Source organism: Salmo salar, chromosome ssa27, assembly GCF_905237065.1.
Source record: "Salmo salar chromosome ssa27, Ssal_v3.1, whole genome shotgun sequence".
Classification (NCBI taxonomy): domain Eukaryota; kingdom Metazoa; phylum Chordata; class Actinopteri; order Salmoniformes; family Salmonidae; genus Salmo; species Salmo salar.
The window spans coordinates 10666130-10689110 of NC_059468.1; the positions used below are offsets into that span (position 1 = coordinate 10666130).

Consider the following 22981-nt stretch of genomic DNA (forward strand, 5'->3'; position numbering starts at 1 on the left):
TGGAGGAAGGGTGACGGTACACACCAGGGGTCCTGTACGTCCAGTGTAACCCATTGGTCCGGGTGGTCCCTTCAGAGCCAGCTAAGAGACAGGAGAAACAACAAGATGTCAGCACTTACCCATTACTCAGACCATTTTTGAACACACGCTGAAGGACAACATAAGAACACTGCCCGAAAGAGATTGCGTTCAACCTGCATGTTGTCCGGATGTTGTGTTTGTTAAATCATTTGGGGGTGTTTCGTCGAGCGCGCTAAAGCTGTGTGATAAACCAGTGGGACGGACAGTGTTAAACTCTCATCACTCACCCTGGCCTGAGACAGAATGGCCTGAGCCTGGGCCTCCTGCGCTGAGACCCCGGGACCCTTGTCACCTCCACTGCTTCCGAAACGGAACTACAGAGAGGGAAAAAACGCTCACCAAACACATCATCTTCAACCCATTGTCCTAATAGGAGGAGTAAACATACTGAGGTGGAGCATGGGAGGGAGGACCGAGGGTTGATGAGAGAAAGCAGAAAGTGAGAGAAGGAGAGGGACAGAAACAGGGGTCAATAGGTAATGTAAGGGTGGGTCTTAGAGACGATTGACAGGAGGGCACTCACGGGCAGCATGACGGACGTTCCAGGAGGGCCTGGCACACCATCGGCACCAGCGATACCAGCCTTTCCAGGGAGGCCCTACAGGAGGAGATACCAGCACAGTCAGCCTCCACAACAAGACAACTACATCTCAACCATAGACAAACCGGACAGAAAATACAACTTCATCAGAACCACAGATATAAACATGAGATTAAGACTCACCCTCTCACCAGGATCACCGACAGAGCCAGGAGGGCCAGATGGGCCATTAGGTCCGGGGAGACCCTAAGGGAGAAGAAGAGGATGGTGGGATGAGTACGGTAAATAAAGGTATTCTATTCTGTGAAACACATTTCAGTAGAAAGAGGCGGGTGAAATGCACTTACTGCCTGTCCCTCTGGTCCTGGAGGTCCCTCAATCAACATACCCTGTGAAGAATGCAAAAGAATTGAGAGTGTGAGATAGCGGTAGCATTTCAATGTTAGACGTTGCTAATTCTTTCCATAGAAATCCCAATGGAACGCTAAACTGCTTCTTGTGAAGCTTGTGTTGACTACTGACTGTTGTGGTGCCCCCTGTAGATGAGGAGGTCACAGTGCACAGGAGTAGCTATAATAACTGAAAGACAACATGAATGGCAACTCACAGGCTCAAGGACAGCAGGCTCTCCCTTCTCTCCTTTTACGGCACTCACTGAGGCCTGAGGAAAACACACATGTAACCCACAATACAGCACAGTCAATGCATATGCTTACAGACCCGACACACACACTCAACCAAGAGCTTTGGTCAAACCTGTCGGCGTGACGTGCAGCCAACAGGGTGAGGTAGAAATAATCACAGAGGTGGGAAATAGTCATAAAAGCAACAACGTGAAAACAGTTGATTCACACGTGAACCGAAAGGTAGCTCAAAATTGTTCTATGGCGCGGCCTTGGAGAAATGAGGTGTTGTAGCGTTTGTTTGTAAAAGCAAGGGGACTATTTAACGGGTTGACCATTTCTCAATGGCATCGTTACATAGGACATTTTGTAGCTCCTTATCAAACTGAAGAAATGAATGGATCATAATCAAGTTACAGGAAACATACCTGCAAATGGTGCATGCTGGGTTGATAATACCAACAGTGCAGACAGAATATATACCGTGGTCTTTACTACTAAAGGCAAAACGAACAGAGTGGGTTTGAATCATAAAATGATTGCCGACAATATTGCTATTTACAAGGTTGTAGAAGCAATAAAGCTCACCTGTTTTTATGTCTGAAGTATTGTAATCGTAAGAGTAGTCTAAAGACACCACAGTGTCTAAGTGTAGAAACAAATCAAGTAAGTAAGTCCAGCCCCTGGTTGGGCGACCCAACTTTTAACAACTCTCCTCACTAAAAAGTCTTCAGGGCATCCTTCCCTCAGGGCGACCTATGACCTCAAGCTTAATAGCAAGTCCAAATCAAGCCATACACATAGACAGGCATTAAAAACAAATGAGATCCGAGCCAGATCATTTGCTGCGCCTTTAGTGCCTCTTTGTGTATGCATTCTACGTAGAGTATACACCCAGTATACACAAATCATATTTCAATTCCTGTTAGGATTGAAATGAAGATTTAGTGGAAGCGGAGTGACTTACGCCTCCCTCGTCTGTCACAGCGGACAGGGCGGGGCCCATGTAGCCGTCGCTCTCTCCCTCGGGCAGGGGCTCGTTGTAGTCCTTGTAGGAATAGTCGTATTCCTTCATGCCCAGGTCTCCAGTCACATACTCCTCAGTAAAGGCCTCAGCCTCACCCTCTGCCTTGGCCAACTCTACCTCCTCTGCCACCAACGTTCCCTCCACCTGGGGCAGAGCGATGACGGAATGGAGGTGCCGAAAGAGAGAAAAAGAGAAAAAGAGAGAAGGGAGAGGAAGAGAAAGAGAGGAAGATGAAAAGGATGATAGAAAAGAAATCGAAGGTATTGATGAAAAGTAAAGTGACAGTAATGTCAATAGAAGGAAAAGGATGACAGTGAATGACAGACGAAGAAGCAGAGAGATACCGGGAGAAAAGGAGACGGCAGAGAGCGTGGTAAGTCTTACCTTTTGCGAAAGACATACACTGACAAAGGGACATAGAGCATAGTGACACCTGGTGGACATCAAAAGAACAGCCAGTTCTTCAGGTAATTTCCTCACCAAAGCATGGAAAGCATAAGGCTTCATGAATTCATTAAGGGCCTTCTGGTCTTTCTGAGGCCATCATCTCTTACACATGTACGCATACTTGTGTTTATTCTTAGGCTTATAATAATGCCATGTTTCCACCAAAGCTTATATGGTTTTTCACCAGCTTGTGTGTTTGTGTCTAATGATTGAGTTACAGAAAAGAAAGTAGAATAATTGTGGGCTAGCAATACCCTAATACAGTGAGGGAAAAAAGTATTTGAACCCCTGCTGATTTTGTACGTTTGCCCACTGACAAAGAAATGATCAGTCTATAATTTTAAAGGTAGGTTTATTTGAACAGTGAGAGACAGAATAACAACAAAAAAATCCTGAAAAACGCATGTCAAAAATGTTATAAATTGATTTGCATTTTAATGAGGGAAATAAGTATTTGACCCCCTCTCAATCAGAAAGATTTCTGGCTCCCAGGTGTCTTTTATACAGGTAACAAGCTGAGATTAGGAGCACACTCTTAAAGGGAGTGCTCCTAATCTCAGTTTGTTACCTGTATAAAAGACACCTGTCCACAGAAGCAATCAATCAATCAGATTCCAAACTCTCCACCATGGCCAAGACCAAAGAGCTCTCCAAGGATGTCAGGGACAAGATTGTAGACCTACACAAGGCTGGAATGGGCTACAAGACCATCGCCAAGCAGCTTGGTGAGGTGACAACAGTTGGTGCGATTATTCTCAAATAGATGAAACACAAAAGAACTGTCAATCTCCCTCGGCCTGGGGCTCCATGCAAGGTCTCACCTCGTGGAGTTGCAATAATCATGAGAACGGTGAGGAATCAGCCCAGAACTACACGGGAGGATCTTGTCACTGATCTCAAGGCAGCTGGGACCATAGTCACCAAGAAAACAATTGGTAACACACTATGCTGTGAAGGACTGAAATCCTGCAGTGCCCGCAAGGTCCCCCTGCTCAAGAAAGCACATATACATGCCCGTCTGAAGTTTGCCAATGAACATCTGAATGATTCAGAGGACAACTAAGTGAAAATGTTGTGGTCAGATGAGACCAAAATGGAGCTCTTTGGCATCAACTCAACTCGCCATGTTTGGAGGAAGAGGAATGCTGCCTATGACCCCAAGAACACCATCTCCACCGTCAAACATGGAGGTGGAAACATTATGCTTTGGGGGTGTTTTTCTGCTAAGGGGACAGGACAACTTCACCGCATCAAAAGGACGATGGACGGGGCCATGTACCGTCAATTCTTGGGTGAGAACCTCCTTCCCTCAGCCAGGGCATTGAAAATGGGTCGTGCATGGGTATTCCAGCATGACAATGACCCAAAACACACGGCCAAGGCAACAAAGGAGTGGCTCAAGAAGATGCACTTTAAGGTACTGGAGTGGCCTAGCCAGTCTCCAGACCTTAATCCCATAGAAAATCTGTGGAGGGAGCTGAAGGTTCGAGTTGCCAAACGTCAGCCTCGAAACCTTAATGACTTAATGAAGATCTGCAAACAGGAGTGGGACAAAATCCCTCCTGAGATGTGTGCAAACCTGGTGGCCAACTACAAGAAACGTCTGACCTCTGTGATCGCCAACAAGGGTTTTGCCACCAAGTACTAAGTCATGTTTTGCAGAGGGGTCAAATACTTATTTCCCTCATTAACCTGTCTGGGCTAGGGGGCAGTATTTTTCACGGCCGGATGAAAAACGTACCCAATTTAAACAGGTTACTACTCTGGCCCAGAAACTAGAATATGCATATTATTAGTAGATTTGGATAGGAAACACTCTGAAGTTTCTAAAACTGTTTGAATGGTGTCTGTGAGTATAACAGAACTCATATGGCAGGCAAAAACCTGAGAAAAAGTCAACCAGGAAGTGGAGGATCTGAGAATTGTAGTTCTTCTTTCTAGTCCCTTTTGAAACTACAGTATCTGTGGGGTTACGTTGCACTTCCTAAGGCTTCCATTGGCTGTCAAAAGCCTTCAGAAAGTTGTTTCAGCCTTCTCCTGTTACTGGGCAGATAATAGGAGCTCAGTTACTGAGTGGACTGTCTGTGGACAAAGGGATTGGATATGCGCGGTGTGCGCCGTTCCTTCTTTTCCTCCTTGAATGAATACGCTATTGTCCGGTTGGAATATTATCGCAATTTTACGTAAAAAATATCATAAAGATTGATTTTAAACAGCGTTTGACATGCTTCTAAGTACGGTAATGGAACATTTTGACCCTTCGTCTCTGGTACCGCGCTCGCGCGTTATGTCTTTGGATAGTGCTCTGAACGCACGAACAAAACTGAGGTATTTGGACATAAATATGTATTATTTTGAACAAAAACAACATTTCTTGTGGAAGTAGCAGTCCTGGGAGTGCATTCTGACGAAGATCAGCAAAGGTAAGAGAATATTTCTAATACTAATTCTGAGTTTAGGTTGCCCCGAACTTGGCGGGTGTCTGTATAGCTCGCTGTGATGGCTGAGCTATGTACTCAGAATATTGAAAAATGTGCTTTCTCCGTAAAGCTATTTTAAAATCTGACAAAGCGGTTGCATCCAGGAGTAGTCTATCTAGAATTCTTTAAATAATTGTTATATATTTTGTCAACGTTTATGATGAGTATTTTTGTAAATTGATGTGCACATTCACCGGAAGTTTTGGTGGGAATACATTTTCTGAACATCACGCGCCAATGTAAAATGCTGTTTTTGGATATAAATATGAACTTTATCGAACAAAACATACATGTATTGTGTAACATAATGTCCTAGGAGTGTCATCTGATGAAGATCGTCAAAGGTTAGTGCTTCATTTAGCTGTGTTTTGGGTTTTATTGACATGTCCTTGCTTGGAAAATGGCTGTGTGATTATTTTTGTCCATGTACTCTCCTAACATAATCTAATGTTTTGCTTTCGCTGTAAAGCCTTTTTGAAATCGGACAATGTGGTTACATCAAGGAGAAGTGTATCTTTAAAATGGTGTAAAATAGTTGTATGTTTGAGAAAATAGAATTATGACATTTTGTTGTTTTTGAATTTGCCGCCCTGATATTTCACTGGCTGTGGCCCGCAGGTGGGACACAGCCAAATCATTTTTTAACATTTTTGACATGCGTTTTTCTGGATTTTTTTGTTGTTATTCTGTCTCTCACTGTTCAAGTAAACCTACCATTAAAATTATAGACTGATCATTTCTTTGTCAGTGGGCAAACGTACAAAATCAGCAGGGGATCAAATACTTTTTTCCCTCACTCTAGGTCATACAGGATAATAGTTTAGTTTATAAGACTCACTGACACAAACACACAAGAGTGAGGTGAAGCACCCCACTTTGTGAAAACAAAAGCTGCTGCTATTTTGCAAAGCTATTAATACGTATTTTTTTCTATTCAACTTACCACTGCTGGTTATGTAAAACATTTTGTAAAAGGTCCGACATTGGTTATATAGATAAAAATGACTGAATAGAATGTTGGCTATTGAAATAAAGTAACCTATTTATTTCTCAACAGAAAAAAGATCAACAAAAAAAATCAAATTCAACTGCCATTTTTTCAATGATTTACCATTTCTTCTTTGAAGATAACAATAAAACAAATATTCCTATAAAATAAAGAGGACATACAACAGAACTGTGAGGAAAGAGTCACACATTCAGACTGATAGGGCTGAGGATAGCCACTATAGTTCACTCTCAAAATGCAGTTAGATATGCTGTCAAACAAGAATGCATGATATCCATTCCTTTGTTGTGTATATCAAATATTCTTATGCGACTCCCATTTTCTCAAGATTTTTGTTCTCATTTCAAGACCAAATGTGTTATCAAATAGAATCTTGATATGAGAACTAAAAATGATCTTGGGTTAAGGGAAAATGAGAGCCACATGAAAATGTTTGATAGGCCAAAATGGATGTGGTGCATTCCTCTTTGAAAAAGTGTGGCATGTCTCGTAGCAATGGTGGCAATTTTTGGTTAGGATTGTTAAAGTACGTGACAACTTGATACACTACTTTGTTAAACTACTGGATGGCTGGGCTCACCTCCACATAGAAATTACTAGGAAGTATATAATAGTATCTATAATGAATATGTGTATTAACTTTTGCTGGGGAGTCTTTGGAACTAGTGTGATATCGATGGCCTTCTCCCACTGTTTCGCTACGTGCGGTTTACCTGGCCAGTGGTCGCTTCTTGTCCAATCACCTCACTCTCTGGCTGTAGGACCGCCTCCTCATAATAATAATCCGACTCTGTAGGGGTGTGGCCAGCCTCAGAATTTGCAGTTTCTACATCCTGATTGGTCAGTTCAAGAAGAGGTGGGGGGGGGACCAAGTTGGAGGTAGGCAGGTTTGAATGAGAAAGGGTGGTTAGTTTAAAGATGGTCAGGATCATGACTGATGTGTTTAAATAAAGGATGAGACACATTACAGGGGATGCTTGTCAGGTAAAAAGACAAACAACGAGTTTTGCCAACGAGTTCTCTGGCAAAACATGTTTTCAAAGTGTAGAAAATTCACTTTGAGTTATAAAGACATTTTAGCAGTTAAGAAATCTTGACGACTATAAATGTTGCCATCCGCAAGATTTAGGAAATCATCGCGATCAACTGTCCATGCTAAAATGTCTTTCTTGAATTCCCTGAACAATTTGGACTGTAAAAAGAAAGCCACAATGTCATGTTAGGTTCATTAAGCCAAGTCTGCTCTTCTGCTGATGTCAGAAGGTTACAGAAGGCCTAAACTTGTCAAATCCTGGTGAGAATCGATGATCACTGTTATTAGTAGTGGATGCATATTTTGTTTGGTATCCTCTGTGAAATGGGACAGACTTTAACCGAAGACACGGGAAAAAGTTTGTACCACATAAAGCAGCCTCACAGAACAAGTTCAACTATTTCCAGAGTTATTCGCAATAACTAAATACTTACTCGTTTTCAATCAGTGCACACTTATCTGAGAATTGTAATACATATGGTTTTGACATTTCACCTTTTTTGTTGAGAAACCATCTTAGCGCTTCATTACATTAACATACTCACCCATGTTAATAGTAACTGAGTCAGAGGTGTACACTGAATGAAGTTGAACTGACACCTAAGCATGTTTAGCGTGCTTCGTTTCTGTGAGACTGCTTCATTCATATTTCATTCAAATATGATCAGGACAAGGACCAGTCTTTGAGAGAACACACGTTTTGAGAGAAGAAAAGACAGAGGGAAATGGGAAACATGTTGTTGTGCGGTCTGCAGACTGTGTGGGTACATATGTTTTCTGTCTTCAATTTTCTGTGTAAGAAAGACATGCACACAGCTCATTCACTTGATTAGTGCACCACTCGTTATTATTTAATGATAAAAAAATTTAAAAATTAAAAAAGACAACAGGCCTTGTGTGAACGTTGAGAACAGATTCTGAGTTTCAGGAGCTTTGAAGGGGAGTTTGTAAGGAAACGGAGAAAAGACTGTACAGATAGCCATGCTTCAATATGACAGTCTGTTACACCGCTATATCATATAGGTTCTCACCATCATATAGATATATAAACGGAAGAGAGGGTCCAGGTTGGTATGGGCCAACTTCCTTTCTGAGGTCCAGGTTGTCCACGACCTAGGTTTTTACACTAAATTCTATAGTGGTTGGTGGTTCAGTTGAAAAAGCATTGCAGTCACAAAACTGTCAAACTGTGCAGTTTTAGCTTTATAGATGGTAAATCCAAGATTTGTAAATGATATGCATAATTTAGGCAACAAGTATAAATCAGTTAGTTGTTATATAGATATGAATATGAAACAAATAAGTCACAGCTTTTTAGTATTACTGTAATCTATGTAAGTAATATACCCATGGTGAAGGTATGTATCGTTGTATAAAAAAATATTCTCTGCGCACCAAATGTATCTAAAAAAAAAGTCTAAACTCTTACACCTAAAACTTGCCTCTAAAACTATTATCCATTTTAAGCAGACACTACAAGTCTGCTTGTTGAACGGACATTTGCAGTAAAATCTGGATGGAGAACGACCTGGTTCCCAGAAAGGATAGCTGGAAGATACAGCTCTGGACTGCCACCACGGGCTCTTTGTTTGTACCTGTTGATAACCGTTGCCCTGTTTCTTCTTTGGTTTTTCCGGCACAGGGACGACGGTGCCACTGAGTGCAGTCTTGCCAAAGGGAGGCATTTTTTTGGTCATCGATTTGATGTTATTTACATCAAGCACCACCTTGGTTTTCTCTGGCAGCTCTTTCTTTGGTGCAGGTTTGAGGAAGGGAGGAACTTTGATGACGACTGGCTCCGTTGGTTTGGCTTTAGTGATCTCGGTTTTTGCTTCCTTAACTTTAGTGACCTCAGTTTTTACTACTTTAACTTTGACTCCAGTTTCTGGTTTTGCTGGTTTCACTTTGCTGACCACAGTTTTTTGTATTTTAACTTTAGTGATTTTTTTTTCTGGCCAGGCTTTATTGGTTTCAGGTTTTGCTGCTTCTACACCATTGCCATTAGCTTTTTTGTAACTGCCGCTTTTTCCATTACCATTAACTTTCTTATCCTCAGCAGTTTTACCGCTGCCATTAACTTTGGCCTCACCTTTTACTTTCTTCTCAACTACAGGTTTGGCATTGCCATTGACCTTGAAATTACCATTTACTTTCTTCTCAACTACAGGTTTGGCATTGCCATTGACCTTGAAATTACCATTTACTTTCTTCTCAACTACAGGTTTGGCATTGCCATTGACCTTGGAATTACCATTTACTTTCTTCTCAACTACAGGTTTGCCATTGACTTTTTTTTCACCGCCATTTTTTGTGGCAGGTGTGGGCTTGACCACTGGTGTGACTGCAGTGGGTTTGATCTTGGCCAGGAGGACTTCAATTGCAGTTGGTTTGGCTTTGGCTTGTTTGGCCGGGGAAGGCTTGGCTTTGGTGGGCTTGGCGGCAGCAGGTTTGGTTTTAGCTAGTTTGGCTGTGGCAGGTGCGGCAGCTTTGGCCTCAAGCTTGGCAATCTCTGCTTTCGCAGGTTTGGATGGGGCAGGTTTTGCCGCTTTAACTACTACAGGTTTTGCCGCCTTAACTACTACAGGTTTTGCAGCCTTAACTACTACAGGTTTATCTGCCTTAACTACTACAGGTTTATCTGCCTTAACTACTACAGGTTTATCTGCCTTAACCACTACAGGTTTTGCAGCCTTAACTACTACAGGTTTATCTGCCTTAACCACTACAGGTTTGCGTTTGTCAGCATTGCCATTGGCATCCTTCTGTTGTTTATGCATATTGGTTGTGTTGTGTTGTAGTTTGTGAGGGTGGGTGGGTGTTGAGAGAGGAGAGGTAGAGAGATACATTGGGGGTGGGAGGGGATGAAGGAACAAGGGACAGATAGATGGAGAGAGAAAGACAAGGGTGGATGTTTTGAGACACAGTGATTTAAAGATGGCTTAGGCTTGGGTGATTTACTGAGACTGTTCTGGCATTACTGGATACAGCAGAAAGTGGGCACCTATAAAAAAATACTTTGTGTCAATGTAGCACAGGAAAGATGGGAAGTAAGCATTTTATAGCCAATTAAGACCTTGACTAATCGGAACAAGGTAGGAATGTAGTTATTTGCCAATGACAAGACTCAAATTACAACAGGGGTCAGTGTAGAATGATCTTTTGGCAGTCAATTTAATATAGTGTGTAGCCTAATACTCAGCACGTACAGTGCAATGGATGCTGATCTCTCCAGTAATGCCATTCTCCATATTAAAAAAGCAGCATATCTGTGCTAATGAAAACTGGAACCTGTGGCTGGCGGAGGCACTGGGGATATAAGGGTCAGGTAAAGCTGTAGCCAAGGACACACTGAGAAGCCTCTGATGCACTGAGCCGTCCAACTGCAAGAGAGCTGTGAGCTCATAGCCACAGAGAAGCAGCAGCACTGCGCAAAAGTTAGTTTTCCTGGGGCGTGATCTGATATCTTAACTGGATGAAGGAAATACACAGATGGGAACAGATATATTCAAATTAAAGGCAAATACAAAAATATGTACAGTTTGTATGCATATATGTAGAGAATAGCTCGTTGGACATGCTATGGGAAACATGTATGTTACACATAATGAGGTAATGACAACAAAGTGATAAAATATCATAAAAAAGGGACATTAACAAACACAGGTATTTAGACAGGCAGTGAAACCGAGACACAGAGAGATTTACAGACAACTGGGCTGACAGGGGCATGTTTAGACAGACTCATTGTTAACTTATATTGACCAAAAGACAGGTAGACCGATAACACAGTCAAATATGTGGACGCATGCAGTGACCTTTATACATACGAAAAGCAGAAATGCAGTTGTTAATCCCATAATGAATCAGGCATGCCAATGATATGTTAATGCAGACACACCTGATGCACAGCAGCCCTTTCTCACCCACTGCTGTCTGAGTTGAATCATCTTAAACTGAGACTCAGACTCAGTGGTATGACGTGATCACTGAGTCTACCTTTAATGCTTATTTTGGCACAAAACATGTACTGCAATAAGTTGTTATTTCCAAGTTGAGGGTAATAATCATATGAGCAATTGCAAAAAATTATATCAAAATATATCGCCCATTGTTTTGTATTCATTCATTTTCCTTCCTTCTCTTGACAGTTGGTCCGGCCCAGTGTGGCCAGAGAATAAGGGCGAGAGGGGCAGTGTGGCCAGAGAATAAGGAAGAGAGGGGCAGTGTGGCCAGAGAATAAGGGAGAGAGGGGCAGTGTGGCCAGAGAATAAGGAAGAGAGGGGCAGTGTGGCCAGAGAATAAGGGAGAGAGGGGCAGTGTGGCCAGAGAATAAGGGAGAGAGGGGCAGTGTGGCCAGAGAATAAGGGAGAGAGGGGCAGTGTGGCCAGAGAATAAGGAAGAGAGGGGCAGTGTGGCCAGAGAATAAGGGAGAGAGGGGCAGTGTGGCCAGAGAATAAGGGAGAGAGGGGCAGTGTGGCCAGAGTATAAGGGAGAGAGGGGCAGTGTGGCCAGAGAATAAGGAAGAGAGGGGCAGTGTGGCCAGAGAATAAGGGAGAGAGGGGCAGTGTGGCCAGAGAATAAGGGAGAGAGGGGCAGTGTGGCCAGAGAATAAGGAAGAGAGGGGCAGTGGGGCCAGAGAATAAGGGAGAGAGGGGCAGTGGGGCCAGAGAATAAGGGAGAGAGGGGCAGTGGGGCCAGAGAATAAGGAAGAGAGGGGCAGTGTGGCCAGACAATAAGGAAGAGAGGGGCAGTGTGGCCAGAGAATAAGGAAGAGAGGGGCAGTGTGGCCAGAGAATAAGGGAGAGAGGGGCAGTGTGGCCAGAGAATAAGGGAGAGAGGGGCAGTGTGGCCAGAGAATAAGGAAGAGAGGGGCAGTGTGGCCAGACAATAAGGGAGAGAGGGGCAGTGTGGCCAGAGAATAAGGGAGAGAGGGGCAGTGTGGCCAGAGAATAAGGGAGAGAGGGGCAGTGTGGCCAGAGAATAAGGGAGAGAGGGGCAGTGTGTGTGCTGTACCTGAACCCCCAGTGCCCCACGTTGTAAACATACCTACACATCCTCATATATACCACAATGACAACATGTAAATGACATTCCTGCAACATGAATAACACAATGTTAATTCAATGTGATAGATGAGGTGAAACGAGATTATGTAAGAGGATGAGTGGTCATGTGAATGACATCATGAGAAGGGCAGTATTACAGAGGAGAAATAGAGTGACAGGGAGAGAGGCATGGCAACCTAAACTTTCACAATGCTATAAGGGATTTCTTACAGTAAGAAATCCCTCTCATTGCAAAACATGTACAAAATGATGTACAAAAATGATGTCATTCTATTTTCATGTACTGAGCCTGAAATGTATATTTGCCTTCATACCTCTTTCTCTGTGCCTCTACCTCTCCCTCCTTTCCTTGTATTTTGATTCTCTTTCTCCCTCTTTACCTGTTGAGTGGGGCCCCCTGGTTGGGGGGAGGGGGAGGTGGACGGAGGGGGGGTGGACGGGGGGGGAGGAGGGGGGTTATGTTGTTTCCCCATAATAATAGAGATAATCATGGTCATCTTGCTCCTCATCAAAGTACTGAGAGAGATGGGGGTGTTGGCAAGAGGGTCATATAGGCAGAGGAATGGAGGCAGTGGAATGAAGGACAGGAGGGGCGAAGGGAGAGAAAGGTAGAGGGGGTGGAGAGGAATGCATGAAAGGAGAGAGTGAGGGGGGAAATACGGTGGGGATGAGTGCATTGATTGGAAAAGTAAATAAAAGCAATGTTTTCCGATTCATTAGGACTCAATGTGTCGATTATGTCTGGAGCGCTTGTAATGGAGACACATGGAGGGTCTAGATGAATGAGAAAACAAGCGCAATGAATAAAACCACACAGCACTCATTTCAGCAGCATTTCTAAAACTTCTGTGATTGGTGCATCCGAAGCGATACTTTCTCCATAGTCATGAAATGAGATGACGAAGAGTAGAGAAGCAGTCTGATTGTATCATCCTCTTTCCCCAACCTCTCTGTCTTCCATTTTGTTCTAAAAAAGCATTTTATTCAAGTTTAGTTCAAATCAACTCTGATTCAATTCTTGTGTGTCTTTGTTGCAATAAGTCTTGCATCAGGATTTCAACAAACCCAAACAAATTCAAAACTAAATTTGACACGACTTGACTTTTGCTCAGTTTCTCATCAGTTTGCCTGTATTACTGAAGGACAACATCATGGTTTTTATTGTGTATGGTTTGTAGTGGTAAACAAAGGTCTCTCCTTTCATTTAATTCCCTCAGAACACACGTAGGTGAGGTGGAAAGTGGATAGATACAAATTCACAATGCGAGAGGATAGAACAGCACTTTGATGACTTCCTGGAGCTGTCGATGTCTGGGGATGATGAGGCCTCACTGCCTTTAGTGAGCAGAGGAGTTTGCCTGGACATGCCACCATGTCAGTGAATATTGGGTTTAGGATGGCGGTATTGTACTGCAATATGCTATAATGTGTTCTGTTGCCTTAACTTGTATGGGACGAAGTTGTTTTATGCTGTGGTTGTGATGCTTGAAGTAGCAGGACTGCATAGATAGACTGTAGTGAAGTGAGCTGCGTTGATAGTGAGTGGTACTACATAAAACTGCTGTGACTTAGAGGTGTAATGGTGAATCCTAATTCACTTCCAGGTTACTGTTCAGTGTATGTGGCGTTTTGCTGTGCTACTCACGTGTGTGTTGGGGTCCTGGGACTGGGTTTTGGGTAGAGGGGAGTCACAGTCGGGGCTGTAGTGTTCACAGAAGTCATAAGCAGCCTGAGGGTTGGATGCGATCAGCAGCTGTTGGATATCACCCTGTGAGGGAATTAGAGAACAAACAGAAAACCTCGTTGAAACGCAAAGGAATTGAACTGGAATCAGTTCCTGAGCTGAAAGCAGACCCGCTGCTTTCGAAGACATCAGGGATGTGTTTGTTGGACAAACAAGAAGAAGATAAAGACGAATGAAGACTGTTACTTATCCTGTCAATGTGAGCGGTTCAGCTTGGTAAGGACATAACATGGTAGCCTGTTTAGTGAAGCAGATTGAACATGTCAATAAAAATGCTACCACTACAACAGACGTTAACGGTAACCGTGTCCCGGTAGCCTTCACATCCCAGCCCCCTTTCCTTCAAGACCGCAAACCTGTAACAACTTGATAGGTCAAAGTAGGAAGTAAGACCCATCTTACGTTTTTCTCCCTACCAGTTCTCAGGAAGGAGAGGACATGAGAAAAGGAAGCAATCTAATCATATTGGGACATGTATATCTCTATGGCATTAGTGTCATGTATACTGAGTGTACAAAACATTAGGAACGCGTGCTCTTTCCATGACAGACTGACTAGGTGAATCCGGGTGAAAGCTATGATCTCTTATTGATGTCACTTGTTAAAACCACTTCAATCAGTGTAGATGAAGGGGAGGAGAGAGGTTAAATAAGGATTTTTAATTCTTGAGACAATTGAGACATGGATTGTGTATGTGTGCCATTCAGAAGGTTAATGGGCAAGACAAAATATTTAAGTGCCTTTATATGGGTATGGTAGTAGGTGCCAGGCGCACCATTTTGTGGCAAGAACTGCAACGCTGCTGGGTTTTTCATACTCAACAGTTTCCCATGTGTATCAAGAATGGTCCACCACCCAAAGGACATCCAGCCAACTTGACACAACTGTGGGAAGCATTGGAGTCAACATGGGCCAGCATCCTTGTGGAACGCTTTCGACACCTTGTAGACTCCGTGACCTGACGAATTGAGGCTGTTCTGAGGGCAACTCAAGGGGGTGCAACTCAATATTGTTCCTAATGTTTTGTACACTCAGTGTTTAGCTCTATGGCACTGGTGACTAGTGCCTGAATATGTGACCTCTGACCTGGAAGACCTCCTCGTCCAGCAGGCGTGCTCCGAACACGGTGATGCCCTTGGTGTCCACCACGGGGCTTTTGCTGCGGGGCAGGGCCCTGGTCATGCGCTTCTTACAATCCAGGAGCAGAGTGACGTTCTTCTTCGACACGGAGATAGCGATGCGGTGCCACCTACAGGCAGGGAGGAGGTAAAGCACAACTGTGTAATGTGTTGGAGGGGGTTGCTTAAAGGAAACTCCAATGTACACAGTTTAAGGTGTGTGTGTGTGTGTGTGTGTGTGTGTGTGTGTGTATATATATATATATATATATATATATATATATATATATATATAAGACTTATGGGACTTCACACGATTGAAACCTGTTCTGGGCCAGGGGTTTTCAAACCTCTCCTCTCTGGGACCCCTGGCCCATCCACACATTTAAACTATACCAGAGCTAACATACCAAAGTTCAACTTGTCAACTAATTAACAAGCCAATGATAAGTTGAATCAGTGACTGAGCTCAGGGCTACAACAAAATTGTGAAATGTCTGGGAGTCCGTGAGGAGAGGTTTGAAAACCACTATTCTGGGACACTGAGGCAAAATGAGTCAAATCTCAGAACAAGACTACAAAATCTGACTGATGAAGATGTTCAGATGATGTAATGTGTATGAAACAAAAACAACCATGCATGGAAACACTGAAAACTCCAGTACACATGGAAACACTGACACAGACACACACAGACACAGACACACCCCACACACACACAGACACACCCCCCACACACACACACACACCCCACACACACACAAACACAGAACCGCAGGACGCGTTGTTACTGACTTGCCGTCGGCCAGGTTGACGCCGCTGAAGAGGGGGTAGTCCTCGGGCGCTGGCTTGCCGGTCTGGTCCTCGTACAGGAAGACAGGGGAGCGTCCCAGCTCCACACCCAGCTGCTGGACACCCTGCTCACTGTAGATGGACAACAGGAAGGCCTGGAGGCCCGCATGGGCCTTGACCAGAGCCATGATGGAGAAGTTCTCCGGGAAACGACCTGGAGGAGATGGGGGAGGAGGAGGCATGAAGAGAAGAAAAGAGGAGAAATAAAGAAGAAAGGGGAGAAAGGGAGGCATTGGGAGAAGAAGGATATTAGATACAGCGGATGGGCAGATGGTTAATGAGATGTGATGAAATTCAAATGAAAATTAGAGTTAGGGCTGTCTAAGAGTAGACAGTTGCATGTTTAATTTGAAAAATCGAGAAACCAGACAAACAAAAAATGAGCTTAAATGAGCGTTTTGACTTTTCAGGATATCTTTCAACCACTGAAGTGCTACTTTACAATCCTAACGCGCTTCAGGGTCTCAGACGGTAGTTAGTTGGTTCTTAATGTGTTCAGGCTCTTCCAAAGGCATTTACATTTCACATGCTCTTGCATGAAATAATTATATGCCTAACGCAAAAGCAATCTAGCACTAAAGCTGCAAAGTTATGGTCCAACTAACCTCCTTAAGGTAATTGTAAGATGAAAATAAACCCTAAAACTGAACAACAATGATAAGAAACACACACAAAAAGAAAGAGACACAAATAGCAATCGTGACACATTACAAAAAATAAATTCACAGAATGCACGAGGCAGGAATTGTACGCCCCAGTCTGTTTCCATTGTTTCAGCAATCCATCCTATTTACAGGTTATGTCGACCACATCTTTCCAAGTCAACCTGAGGGATGAGGTATGTTGTAGCTTTAGTTCATTTGAGGCCTGGGCCGTGTTCATTAGCGCACGCATCGGAAGACATTATACATGTTTTGCAACGGAAAACGAAAATGAACGTTTCTTATTGGGAAAGTACAGGCAGTCCATCACTGTTTCAGTTTGTTTTAATCCGTTTGGTGCCTAATGTACACGACCCAGTTTGACATGGATATAGAGGTACCTGAGAAGAGTTGATTGGTGGGGGCAGAGATCTGGGCCTTCTTGGAGATGCGGTAGGCGTGGTCAGCGGTGCCGGCACGGCGGGAGGTGCAGAAGCCTGGAACCTTCCGCACCCCCTCGGGGAGAGAGGGCAGCTGCAGCATCCGTAACACATCCACTGGATCTGAGGAGAGACGGCGAGCGAGAGAGGTTTAATCAACTGAAAAACTGCATGGAGTTATGGTCGTGAGCCTTGGCTACATCTTCATGGATGGACTCCATCATAGAGTAGTTTTGACATTGAAACCAATAGATAAGAACCATGTTACATATCACAATAGTTTCTGTATAGACCTTGGTCTGAGACCCACCACCATGGACAATAACCCTTCCAGTTAGATTTGTAGATTCAATATTAGGCCTGTCTCCTAAAGTTACACTCAAAGTATCATAGACATAATTATTGCTGATAAACTTTTACGGTAATAGAAAGTCCCCATGCCAAGTCCACCGTCTTTTACACTCCATCTAACCCCAGGAACAGCCTCCTCTGTTCGACCAGTGTCTGTCAAGCAAACATAACAAGCACCATACATGTGATAGCGCTGAGTCACGGAGGTCTGTGCAAACAGAATACACCGACCGCTGACATCACCGCCAATCTCACATCCTGCCTCCAGACCAGGTATGACTGTCTGTCAATCTGAAGGCCAAAGAAACGCAAGCCTGTTGAGGCGAGGTGCTGGCTAGCGGAGTGGAACACTTGAAAAGGAAAGGCAGAGCCGCACACTCTAGGAGCTCAAGATGCAATAATTGAATAACCGACGTTTCGACAGGCATGCTGTCTTCATCTGGGTATAATGACTGTCCCTCATACGTTGCTTAGTTGAACCAATGGGATGACTCCTCAGGGCAGGTTTCCCAGGCCCACATTAAACCTACTTTTGTGCAAAAAAAAAAAAACACTTTCAAATGGGGATTCTCAATTGAGAGTGCATTTTAGCTAAGATCTGGGTCCAGGAAACTGGTCTGTTCTGCCCAAGTAAGACTTGGGTTGGATAAGATGTGGAATGCTATAGCTTTACTCAATCAAACCAGGAAACAGAGTTTCTGCGATAAGTCAAACAACTTCTTGAGATGCAAGAAGGCATGCTTGAATTCATGTACTCAACAAAGCAAGTATTACTTCAAACGTGCTCTATTACCGAGCAGGATGAATCATTTTGACTCCACCCAGTTACCAATTTAGCCGGGAATGGGGCCCTTGGTTAGTTCAGGAATGTGACAAAGTTCCTGGACAGAGAGCCGTGTACAGCCTAAGGAAGTCAGGTACTTCCATCTTTCTTTACTATGTTTCAGTGGAGGGACTTTTCTCAAAGTTGTATTATTTTTCAGAGTTGGTCTTGGCTGCCCTGTCTGTGTTCGAGATGCTAGGTGGATTTTTCTATGCTGTTAGTGGGGTGGCAACGTTGAATTTATCGTGCACCCTGCAGTGACACTAGTCCTAATATCCTTATGATGCCAGTCAAGCGTTTTAAAGGCAGGAATTATGGGAATGACTGAATTACCGCAGACCTTTAATATGAATTCAAATGACATCTTTGCTTTAATGTCGCCATTACAATGAAAAAACAGTAAGCCACATTTATTCGTTATTCCCAGCCACTTTAATAAACAGCACTTTTGACATGAAAGAGAAAAGCAATCATAGGAATGAATCTTTTGATTACCTGAAAAATCACAGTCATATGTAACGATATGGTACGATTATTCCCATAGGAAAGTCTGTACTCTGTACTGTAGTGTAAATACCACTGAATTAGAACATACGGTATTAAATCATTTTTAGCACAATGATCCAATCCAGGCTCATTGTGTTTAGGTGACACCCAGAGTTAACAACCAGTTTGAAGGCCTCAGGAGACGATATTTATGGGGAACTCTCAAATGGTGCGTTAATATTGACTCAGAGAGTCGGGACCACAGTCTATTACCAGCACACTAACTCTGAGAGACAGAGAGAGGGAAGAGGACGGGTCAAGGGTCTATGAGAGAGGGAATTCTTTGTAAAGAGAGAGAGAGAGAGAGAGAGAGAGGGGGATATTGTAATGCCCCATCAGCTCTCCAAAACAGTAACTGGGAGAACGAGACAGGGGGGAGAGAGGGAGAGGAAGAGAGAGAAGGGGGTAGAAACAGGGAGAGAGAGAGCGAGAAAGAGACACAGAGAGAGAGAGAGAGAGAGAGAGAGAGAGAGAGAGAGAGAGAGAGAGGACGTGAGGGACGAGAGCGAAAGAAAGGAAGAGAGAGGGAGAAGGAGAGAAACTGCAGACAGCACAGCCCTGTGATGCTGGATACAGTATCAGTTTCCACCGCAGGATCACATACACAATGAGCACCTCTGTTTCGGCCCGCTCACAGCTGCCCTGCTCAATGAGCCCTTCCTGCCAGGAGGTCTTGGGAGAGGAGGACGAACGAATATAACGACAAACACACACCCACATAAAAAGAAACATACACGCGGGACAAATATGGAACCAGCCGGGGTTAGACAAGCCACCTCTCTCTCTTTGCCCACTTTCTTTCTCCTCTCTCCCTCTCCTTTAAGTCACACATTTGGTCACAGAGTCGAGACCACCCTGTACACAGTGTCTTTAAAGGGGAGTACCGGGTGTGTGAAAGGAGTGAACGCCCTGTACTGTAAATGATAATCATTCTATTATCCCTCACGTTGCTTTATTCACAGCAACCCAGTAGTGAGCTACAGTAATGACGAAATCACATTAACCAATCACATAGAAATTGAACTAGGCTATGGATTTATGTATTTCATCTATGTATTTCATGCAAATAGCCTACATACAGTAAGTAGTATGTTCCATCCATTATCCACCAGGATGTTAGACGTTTATATGTAGGCCTTATTAAGCCCAATCAAAACAATCCTAAATGTAAGACCACTGGAACATGTAGTGTAACGTAATGTAAACAAACAGGAGAGGCACAGCTGCTTTAATGTAATTCACTTTATTGACCACTAGATGGGGCCAGGTCAGACGCAGAACTCTCCCGACAGCTGTCAGAACAGGAGTCTGTTCAGGAGGGTCCAACGTTACCGAACGCTCAGATAGAAAAGTACTGAGTAGAGCAGATGTGATTGTCTGTCTGGTAGAATGAGGTCTCCTGTTAGCTCTATTCATTACATTTCTATCTGCACTTCCCTGGTTTATTTCACCCACAAGTCTTTCCAAATGTATAATTACCTTTAATATACAAATGATATATTGGGGCCGAAAAGCAATCTATGCTTTGATAGGATGGCATAAAACTCTGATGGGTAAAGCCTACTGTTTCATTGCATTCATGACAGAATGCATACTGTACATACACCACACACACTGAGTCACACACACACTAAGTCACACACACAAAAGTAAAACCAATCAATGCCATCCATATCTGATCACAGTTTAAACACTGATTCCATACATCCAGGCCAGTACATATTTGACCATAAAACAGCTGACTGACCCAAAATCAACCGAGTGAAACAAACAACCCTGTTGTCCAAACACAAACTGTCCAAACACAGAGACTGTAGACAGACACTGTTGGAGGAGACTAGGTGACTTGACACACACACTAAACAGAGTGCTGTGAGACCACCGCAGACCAGAGCCGTCGCGCTCCAGATGACCCTATAGACTGGTGCACTGGTGCCCATTAAAACCGCAGAGCTTTTGTAACACTGTCCAACGTTAAACAAGGAGAATGAGAATCAGTGCTGAGGAGCGTTCTTCACTTCACCCCGTGGGTAACCTCGCGTTTCCCGCCTCCACCCTCGCACCTTTCACTATTTCTTCAGGGGCATCCTTGTACAGCGGCGCCAAATGCCAGACAGACACACCACCTGACACCTTGACCCCTTCATCTCTCACCTCTCACCTCTCACCTTCACACAAAGTTGACATTGTTAGAGAGAGACAGAGAGAAAAACAGAGAGCGGGACAACAGGAAAGTGTTGCAGACAGGATGGAATGAGAAGGAGACTAAAACAGGAAGTGAGAAGGGCTAAAACATAGAGGAGATGGAAGATGATTGGAGAACACACAACACTTAAAAAAAGGCATGAATCCAGACCAAAGCCAAGTTTATCCTCATTTTCCTCTCTTTCGTTCCCTCTCTCTCTCTCTCTCTCTCTCTCTCTCTCTCTCTCTCTGCAATAGTAAGGCATGTGTTCAGCTCAGACTGGAGGCCTATAATTTACATCATCATTCTCTATAGTTATAATGTATTTATAATCCTCCATGTATACAGACAGAAAATCCATTATAACCACCCACACTATAAAAAGGAGTTATCGAGGCATATGATATATATATATTTATATACAATTAGGACTTAATATGAAAGAATGCACAACTTCAAAGTGAGGTAAAATGTTTGGAAGGGTTGCCTGGGGTAAATACAAGAGACTATTGAAGATTGACGAGCTCAACCTCAAGCTGAGGAACTTCGAACGACTTCTAACCATCAAACCATTCCACAAAACCGCAGATGAAACCTTGCCATATCATACAACGTAAGAATGCACTTGTCGTTTGACATGTACATACAGAGCTCAGTAAAAACGACGTTTTCAAAACGCCTAGCTAACACGCCTCAATGTCCAGTCCTAACATGGTTGTGAACATCTCCGAACGTGTTTTGATTGACAGAGACATCCCAAGACACCAGATCACATGATCACACAATCTATCGTAGTCCCTGACTACAGCTCAGGCCTAACCTCGTAACAGTTGCATTTTCTGTTGTTGTCCGAGACCTGCAGCCTCAAAAACATCAGGCAGAGTAGAAGACCACAATGGTTAAATGTGCACAGGTCAATGCTGTAGAAAACCCACAGGAGAGCACTCATTCTCCTATGCAAGGGATTGTACCCTCAAGCAATGATAAGTGAATGGTAGGATAAGACAAGCAGGACAGTATGGTGGACAGCGGTGAATCCCAGTTCATTCTTTACATTATAAAGTCAATGAGGAGGTGGGATAGCTACAGCCTGGTTAAACCAGACTGAGTGCTACGTTCACTAATGTTTTACTTAGAGTGTAGTGTTTAGTCTGGTTTAACCAGGCTAGGAAGATTTAAACCTAACCATTGCCCTATGCTACAAAAGTAAGCCTATCCCCGATTGGCAGTTCTACTGCAGAGTGCCAACGTGGACCGTGAGGCATGTGGTTCAGTTCAGTCAGTGACTCAGTTGGGCCGTGGATAGGACTAGCCATAAGGGAGGATACGTGGACCACAAGGTCTCGATAGGACCACTAGGCCATAATGTGAGAGGCCTTGGTGCCCTACTAAAACGTACAGCCCAAACAGCCAGCGGCAAATAAAGAATCTTAACTGAGGCATAGCTGGAAGGCTAAGATAGTGCACGTCTTGTTGGCAGTTAGGCCTAGTATCCAACAGAAGCACAAGCAATGATCTACCTCAGGGGGTAACAAGTTAGTGCCCTTCCATGTTAAACACATGGCTTAAATAGTCCCACATCGTAACCAGGTGCTCCACAACTCTGTTTTACATGTAGGCCTAAATGTCTAAATCCAATGCCTTATACAGATATACAACAAACTGTGTTGGCACTTTTTAATGCAGCATAGCTGCCATGCAGCTTCACAGCCCTCTTGCACAACCAAGGAGTCTGACTGGAAAACAGTGAAATCAAACCAGACCGAGGCCTAAGCAAAGTATTCCCGAAGAGCTTCCAGCCTATTCGCCACTGAGCCTAGGAATGGTGGCTAAGTCAGGCTCGTTAAATAGTGCTGTGGAACGATGCAGATTACAGAACAATAAGGTGTCATCGTCATTGTTTATGGAGGCACTTGGCGACGGTCCATCCGAGTCTGGAAATACCCTTCAGAAAATCACCTAACATTCTGAAAT

The 22981-nt window shown here is 43.7% G+C and overlaps 1 protein-coding gene across 6 annotated transcripts in view; it reads right to left on the bottom strand.

The window, feature by feature from the left end:
- Positions 1-22981, bottom strand: part of LOC106588396 (collagen alpha-2(XI) chain) — a 49968-nt gene that overhangs the window by 21699 nt on the left and 5288 nt on the right. Inside the window, exons 2-15 of one of the 6 annotated variants that reach the window (XM_014177333.2) lie at positions 17064-17225; positions 15965-16175; positions 15138-15300; positions 13953-14075; positions 9482-10003; positions 8837-9427; positions 6922-7041; positions 2213-2416; positions 1230-1283; positions 970-1011; positions 806-868; positions 605-679; positions 309-395; positions 25-81 (exon numbers count right to left, since the gene is read on the bottom strand). In XM_014177333.2, coding sequence (XP_014032808.2) covers positions 25-81; positions 309-395; positions 605-679; positions 806-868; positions 970-1011; positions 1230-1283; positions 2213-2416; positions 6922-7041; positions 8837-9427; positions 9482-10003; positions 13953-14075; positions 15138-15300; positions 15965-16175; positions 17064-17225 — 2474 coding nt within the window. Of the gene's footprint in view, positions 1-24; positions 82-308; positions 396-604; positions 680-805; positions 869-969; positions 1012-1229; positions 1284-2212; positions 2417-6921; positions 7042-8836; positions 10004-13952; positions 14076-15137; positions 15301-15964; positions 16176-17063; positions 17226-22981 lie in introns of all 6 variants that reach the window. The other 5 variants (XM_014177332.2, XM_014177335.2, XM_014177336.2 and 2 more) reach the window with 5 other exon arrangements.